The following is an 8,249-nucleotide window of genomic DNA, read 5'->3' as shown; positions in this document are numbered from 1 at the left end:
AAAAAAAAAAAATATATATATATATATATATATACACACACAGTATATATATACACATTATATTTTTGTAATATGAATAAATTAATAATACAAATTATTAAATATAAAAAATATTATTTTTATTTTATAATACATTTCTATTTTAGTTTTTTTATCATTTTGATTGAAACTGATGTAAACAGAAACCATAAATATAAAATTTTAAATCTTCACTCTTAAAAATAAACGTTCCAATTAGAACAAACAATGTTTTTACAGTCTGAATCAATAAAAGAACGGCATGAACAACTTTTAATTCTCTAGTTCTTTGTTATACTTTCTATGTTCTGGTGCTTTATAGCCAAAATACTGGTCTGAAGAACCTATAAAACCTTATAGCATCTCAAGAGCCCGAAACACCCCAAAAATGCTTCTTAACATGAAAAATCTTTATTTCTAAGCCTTTTTAGCTTTCACTCACTTGGACAGTTCCTCAAGTTTGGATTTGGCAAACTCCAGACTCTTGCGCTCCACATGTTCATGAGGCGTGTGGGCGAGGAGCTCATGAAGGGTGATGATGTACCGCGGGATCTAATAGTAACAATTAAAGTACTCCGTTTTACACAATGGAGCACAGTTAAATGAAATGCAATATGCAGTATGCTAGTGTTACTATTGCTCAAAGCTCAGAGGTCAGCGGTTCACCTGAAACATGGGGTAGGTGAGGAAGGTTTCCAGCATTCGGTCCTCACAGGCGGCGTTGGCTTCATACTGCTTCAGAAGCTTGTCAAAGTCCCGGTTCTGTTTACAGTTGGCCAGAACCTGCAAACTGTACTGATGGTTCCGCACAAACTCCTGATAAATGTTCAGCATCGGCAGCAAGATGTCGAAGAGATCCGCTGAAACGTCACAGTACGGTTTTGCATCATGTTTATGTGAACATTGTTAGACAAAATGATGATATGTAAGTGGTCATTTCTATTCTGACTTGTGTAGGTTATTAGATGTTATTATGATGTTTTATGAATTCATTATGAATTTTTACTCTATGTGTGGACAGTAAAAAAAGCATTTCACTGCATGTCTGGCATGTATGTTTTTGTGCAAAAATAAAAAAATAAAATAAAACTCACCTAACACTAAAGTCGGCCAGTTGGCTATCCGAGCCTTCAAGCCTTGATGGAATATCTCATGGAGAAACATTATCGTCTCACTTACAAATAAAGAAAAAATGAGAAATGCATGGCACATCAATTTCTGATACTTAAAGACAGATATTATACTTTCAAAAAGAGTTGCATATAGTTGCATATTGTAAAAAAAGATGATAGTTGCATGTTTTAAACGTTTGTCAGAATAAAAGTAATTTTTTCTTGATCAACATCATGACAAAATTAGAAAAAAGAATCTGAAATACTGTATAAAGCTTGTTTCTATCATAGAATAAAAAAACTAAAAGTGATTCATAACTAAAGTAATTGTGACTTCTCACAATTCTGACTTTTATCAATTGTGAGTTCATATCTGGCAATTCAGTATTTTGTCTCCACACGGTAAAAAAGATAAAAAATTGTGGAAAAAAAACTTTGCAATTACTGTTTTTCATTATTTATTCTGTGATGGAAAAAAACGAATTACAGAGAAAAATGTTCAAGATGTAAACTCGCAATTCTGAGACGAAAAGCAAGAATTGTGAGAAACAAAGTTCCAGGTACTTTTTTTATTTTTTATTCAGTGGTAGAAACTAAATAACAGAAGAGCGAAATATACATTTGGAGAAAAAAGTACGAATTCTGAGATATAATCTCAAAATTGTGAGATTTAAAAAAAAGTCAGAATTGCGAGAAATTTTTTTGGTGGAAACGAAAAAAGAAAAACTGAATTGACATCTAAACTTACAATTCGAAGACAAAATTCAGAATTGAATTTGCAAGATATAAACTTATAATTATAAAATTATAAAAAAAACTCAGAACTGCAATATAAAATCTCGCAATTGCAAGAAAAAGTCACAATTACCTTATAATTTTTTTATTTTGTGGTAGAAACAAAAAAATCACAATAGCAAGACATCAATTCAGAAAAACAAGTCAGAGTTGTGAGACACAAACTCAGAACTGTGATATATAAACAGTTGCTGAGATAAAAAGTCGCAGTTACACAGTAGCTTCCAGAGTATTCCTCCAAGTATTCAATTCACTTCAAGTTGACCACGTGATTTATACCTATTGAGGAAGATGCTGCTGACATCGTCATGAGTAATGGGGGGTTTTTTGGAGCTGGCCGCCATCCTGAGCGGCCGCAGGAAGCAGTTGACCAGGATGGAGAGCTGGAGCACGTACTCCGTCTCGGCCTCCACCATGTTAAAGACGATCTGGTTTCTCTTTCTCATGCTCTCGGCGTGAGGTGAGCAGATGTAGTCCTGTACGATGATCTTCCACTTCCTTCTGCACAGCCAACCACGCATGAAGCTTTGCACCTGCGAGAAAACATGCCACGGAGACGCCCGAATGACTGCACTTACACTAGACACAATTGTGAACAAATATACAATCCAAATGTAGACAATCATGTACCTTCTTGATTTTCTTGATATCTGGATCTTCTTCCTCTGGATTGGACTGATAGGGCAACATTCGCTCTTCTGTTTTATTCAGAACGACAATCTAGAACACAGATAACACAGTTAATATGGGTTGCCAGGTTTTCTTGTACAATTGGGCTCTTGAAAAAATATTGAAAATGCTTTTGCTGGAAATTTATATTTTTTAGGGACTACTTTTATAATGCACTGAGGCCACCAAAAAGGTTGATTTGTAGACAAAAAATATGAAGATCCTTTTACTAATGCGTATTGATCCTTTCCTGTTAATACCTGGCAACCTAAGGACCACTGAAAGAGCAAGTAAGAGCGGGACGGTGGACATATGTTTGCTGTCACGTCACAAACTAAAGGTTGCATGAGTGTACAGTATATTATATATATATATATATATATTCAGTAACTTAAGAGGTATAGAATACAGTAAACAATAAATATGCAAATACTACATATAAAGTAGTCTAGCTAAAATTCATTCAAAAAGAAATGTAAAAAAAAAACTTAAAGGAACACTCCACTATTTTTGAAAATAGGCTCATTTTCCAACTCCCCTCGAGTTAAACAGTTGAGTTTTACCGTTTTCTAATCCATTCAGCCGATCTCCGGGTCTGGGGGTAGCCCTTTTAGCTTAGCTTAGCATAGATCATTGAATCGGATTAGACCGTTAGCATCTCACTCAAAAATGACCAAAGAGTTTCGTTATTTTTCCTATGTAAAACTTGACACTTCTGTAGTTACATCGTGTACTAAGACCGACGGAAAATGAAAAGTTGTGATTTTGCCTGAAAATAGGCTACCTTCCGTCAACATAACCAACGTGACCACCTGCTTGCACAGGGAGCGTGCTGGGGACTATTTTCAGGCGCTGCGTAATATCATTGCGCCTGCTGCACCCATGGTACCAGACCCGGATATCGTCCATTTATAGGAATCCAGCACCTGTCGACTGTGACCGGATGCTTAAAAACAAGGCTAGTTTATATTCATTTTCGGTTAGTGTTGAGTTGGTTTTGGGCTGGTAAATGCAATTTTTCATTTATAGGAATCCAGCAGCTGTCGACTGTGACCGGATGCTTAAAAACAAGGCTAGTTTATATTCATTTTCGGTTAGTGTTGAGTTGGTTTTGGGCTGGTAAATGCAATTTTTTTCATCTCACAATTCTGACTTCTTTTCTTGAGTTTTCAGGTTTATATCTCATAATTCTGAGGGAAAAAAATTGCGAGACTTACAGACAGAATTGTATGCATAGCTATGCAAGTATAAGATGCTGTGACAGTGTTATTATTATTCATAGCTCACATTTTACGCAATTTATCATGCAAAATGCTTTAAAAATGTAAAAAATTTAATTAAAGAGGAGTAACTAGTGTAGTTAAAATCATCCAAATAAAAACAGATTAAATTAAAATTAAATTTAAACATTTATCAAAACGTCTGTCAACTGTGATTGGACGCTGGAAAAATTGGCCTTGTTCTCATTCCTTATGGGTGGGTGTTGGAGTGTAAATTGTTCTGGGACCTGGCAACCCTTGACAGAACTGATGAAGATGAACTGACCTCTGCCTTCAGTCTCTCGATCTCTGTATCCTGGTCTTCCAGTTGCGTCCGCAGCTGATTTGCCGCCACCTTTTCCGTCTCCGTGATCTGCACCAGATGGATGTATTTCTGCATGAGAACTTCCCGCTCGATGATGAGGTCTGAATAACTGCCAGCGACAGCAGAAGGACAAAGCTGCTTAGAAACATTTACAAAGAGAAACTCTGAGTGCTAAATAAATCAATGAGCCACTCAAAAGCCTTATTTAATATAGTCCTGGGTCGTATTTTATTTTACCTTGTCTATGGCCTTTGAAGATGTTGCATCTGTCTAATTTGACTAGATTGTACCAACTGAATATGCAGTGAAATACTGTGTTTAATTGCAATGCAAAACCAAACCTATAGGAAGTCTTTTCAATTAAAAAAATGTATAAGCCTATTTATTTTGCTATCCTAAATATGCATGCTTACAGTATATGGAGAGTTGTATTTTACCATCTGCATTCTGCGTTATTTTCTCCTCCATCATAACTGACCTGTAACTCACCAGTGATGTAGAGTGAAAGATCTGTGTGAAATGTGCGATCGTGCTTGCTTTCCTTCCTCATAACAAATCCATCAAAACTGCATGCTGCTAAGCCAGTTTAGTAAAGGCACCACTGAGGTCCTGATATATTAACCTCATGCAAAACTCTGATGTAAATGTCAAAACATACCTTTTTTTTTCAATACAATTTTCAATTGAAAACAATGCAATAAGAAGCATATTCAGTGGTGCATGCATAATGTCTACATAATAGCTAATAGGTTGTATGGTCTTGGTTTTATTTGAAACCCAATCCAGAAAAAAAAAACTATGAAGTTCTTAAGTTATCTTTAGTTTAAGTATTAGCTTAGTCTCAGATGTTTCTCCCAAAATTCATTTGGAGGATTAAAAACAGGCATAAATTAGACAAATTTTGACTTACAGTATGAGTATAGTGTTATAAATTAATGTGGATAGCAGCTCAGATAATTTGGTCAATTGTTTAATATCAAGATCTTTGACTTTTGATTATAAACATAGAATTTTGCTAATATTCTTAAGATTTCATTTCTATATAATGTTTAACATATATTTATATACAGTATATGTGTTTTAAATCTAATTGATGTGTTTTCACTTTAATTTTAGTTAAAAGTTTTAGTAATTTTGTTGTGTTTTTGTCATTTTTGTCATTTTTAAAAAATATATGTCTGTATAGTTTTTGTTAATTTTATTTCTTATTTTAGTACTTCAAGTTAAACTAAATGAAATTAAGAAATTAGCTAAAATAAAATAAGTTTAAGGTTTTTTTTATATTTTATTTTTTCAGTTAACCAAAACCTAACCTAACCCAAGCAACAGAATTTTGTTTTTTTTTATGGTTTAGTTTTAGTTATTTAGTACTTCAGGTTAAACCAAACTGATAAATTAGCTGAAATAAAACAAAATAATCTTCTTTCTTTCTTTCGACAGTTATTCTAAGAAAGAAATGCAAATGTTTTTTTTTTTTAGTTTTCGTTAATTATAATAACCCTGGTGTGGGGTTACGGAGGTCTTTTTTCTTCTGAAAAGCCTTCAGCAAAAGTCTTCATTTGCATTGCTGTCTAGAAGAAACAAGTGATTTTTCTTTCCTACAGAAAGGTTGTCACATGACAGGCTAACCGGCTCAGCAAAACCTCATCATGTTCTCAAAGATGTTGAGTGTTCTGTATTTTTATTGTACCTGGCCTGTTGAATGGCCTCCACCCACTCATTACAATCTGCATCCTCTTCTGTCCGCAGCTCCAGAGGTTTCTGCCCATCGTGGCCGAAAATCACCAGGAAGTAATACTGATAAAGATGAGAAATGAAACATCAGAGAGCATTCTGTATTCATAGTGCATTTGGCCCATAGTGAGCAGCATTAATACAGTTCTGACCTAAATAGAGATGCTTCCAGCGGCCACTAGCATGAACTTGCATGCACTCATTAAATGGAAATGACAGAAGACGTGTTACTGAGTAATTTCGTCTTAAATCATGAAGCAGCATGTGAAACAGCCAATCAAAGGAAGCTAATATAATAAAACACCAAGCGTGTCACCAACACACAGTTGGAAAGAATATAAATAGATTATATCTGGAAGGGAAAAACATAAGTTTAAAAAAAAAAAGAGCATTGTCTTCTTTAACTCTCATGTTGTGTTCTGGTCATTTTGACTATGATTTTATTTTTCCCAAAAATGTTAGTTAATATCACCACCAGAGCTGGGTAGATTACTTACAAATCGTAGTCAGTTACTGATTACAGATTACCTGATAAAACAATTCCATTTTTTTTAATTAAACATTATATTACGCCAGGGTTTGCCAAACTGGGCTGACTGTAAGAACTGCAGTGGGTTTGTGAGTTAATAAAAAGCTAATAATGAATTCAATCTTAAAAATGTACAATAAAAATAATTTAAATCCTTGAAAGCTAAAAATATAGATATTTTACTTGTTTACGTGCATATCAATTTGACCATCAACTGACGTCAGAGAACTGTAAACGTGTGAATGTGTTCAATTATTTCAAATATGAACTTCCTCAGAGATATTCCAAGTATTTATTTAAGAGGTTCAGCTGACAAAAACATTTGGGAATCCCTGCATTATATGAACAAATATTAATAAACATGAAAACAACAATGACATTACAAGCCCAAAGTCTTTTGTCCAGACATCCATTATGAATAATTTACTGCTATTGTGTAAATAATATGTCATCATGTAATCCATAAAAAGTAACGGTAATCAGATTATGAGCATTTTAAAATGTAATATACTCTAATTACAAGTACTTCATTTTTGGAATCTGATTTCATAATCCAGATTACATTTTATTTTTTTTGAGATACCACCTTGTTATACTTGTTCTGTTCCTGGTCAAAAATGACCAGCCTATAAATAATTAATACAAACAATGGCTAATAAATTATTAAATTATTACCAAACATTGTATTCAATCTTTTGGTCAATTTATGTTCAATTAGCGCAGGTTTTGTTATTTATTTTTGGAACTACTTGATGGTAGGCCTTCGTTGATGCAGCTCAGTTTTTGCCAAAATATTGCCAAAATTACCCACAAATAATGCTTTTTCACTGAAAAGCTGAGGTGCATTAGCTTAGATCTATGACCAATCCATTTCAAAAAGAAATTCAAAACCTGTGCTAATTGAAAGAAAACAAATTGACAGAGATTGAATCCAAGATTTACGCATAATGAGAGCGTTTTTAAAAGGCCAGGTTTTTTTTTTTTTTTTTTAGCAGGAACACTAAATTAAGTAAAGGATTTTCACTACAGACTTAATTTTCTTATGTATATTTACTTGATTATGGATAGAAATATGACCTGGACAGGTTCTTGACATAAGTGATGGAGCGAAAGAGCCAGAAAACTGTGAGAGTGTTTTATAGGACGTAGGCTTAAGGGCTCGTTTGTGTTCTCATGATGCACGGCTGGTGTGTGTGTGTGTGTGTGTGTGTGGTTATGTAACAGGCAGAGCTTCTTCTCTGTCTTTAATGCACTGTCCTGAGCCTCAGGCCTTGTTTAAACCGAGAGATAACAATAGACACGGCCAGCCCACAAATACGTCGGATTCTGTTTCACTTTCACAGACCCACAGAACTATCTTCTCCCACTGAATGCCATTTATGCATCCGATTACAATAACAAAGCTCATTGACGGGTCAGGACTCATATTCATATCGGACTCATTTGCATCATTTTTGCTAGCAGCTCTAGATGCGTGTTTTCTTGAGTCACGCGCACAAACACACACAGATTGTCCTTCCGAAGTCATGCACTGTAGACTTTCATTCAGATAACCGCGTCTGAGAGAAACACGCTGCCAGAAGAGCTACTATTCTTAGACGGGAACCCAGAACTGTGTTGCTCATGTGTGAAGCTCGTTTACGGTCAGCAGAGCTCACGAAACCGCAAGAATCCCGAGAGGGTCTACATCTCTAAGAATCCAGAAAATATGACCAAATCAACATGGAATGGCATTTAGAATGCATTTTAACATTTTAAAATTAAAAATATTTCTTAAAGGGCGGGAAAGAACTTTTTCCATTAATAGT

General features: G+C 34.6%; 1 protein-coding gene across 1 annotated transcript in view; it reads right to left on the bottom strand.

Moving 5' to 3' along the window:
- The window catches only part of LOC107602219 (ras-specific guanine nucleotide-releasing factor 2-like), a 38,988-nt gene that overhangs the window by 19,074 nt on the left and 11,665 nt on the right, over positions 1 to 8,249 (bottom strand). Inside the window, exons 3-9 of the mRNA XM_016294665.1 lie at positions 5,869 to 5,975; positions 4,140 to 4,287; positions 2,556 to 2,645; positions 2,205 to 2,458; positions 1,113 to 1,192; positions 685 to 878; positions 461 to 570 (exon numbers count right to left, since the gene is read on the bottom strand). Coding sequence (XP_016150151.1) covers positions 461 to 570; positions 685 to 878; positions 1,113 to 1,192; positions 2,205 to 2,458; positions 2,556 to 2,645; positions 4,140 to 4,287; positions 5,869 to 5,975 — 983 coding nt within the window. The remainder of the gene's footprint in view (positions 1 to 460; positions 571 to 684; positions 879 to 1,112; positions 1,193 to 2,204; positions 2,459 to 2,555; positions 2,646 to 4,139; positions 4,288 to 5,868; positions 5,976 to 8,249) is intronic.

This window comes from Sinocyclocheilus grahami, unplaced genomic scaffold, assembly GCF_001515645.1.
Source record: "Sinocyclocheilus grahami isolate Dianchi unplaced genomic scaffold, SAMN03320097.WGS_v1.1 scaffold322.1, whole genome shotgun sequence".
Taxonomy (NCBI): domain Eukaryota; kingdom Metazoa; phylum Chordata; class Actinopteri; order Cypriniformes; family Cyprinidae; genus Sinocyclocheilus; species Sinocyclocheilus grahami.
This window is presented reverse-complemented; position numbering and strand designations above follow the sequence as displayed.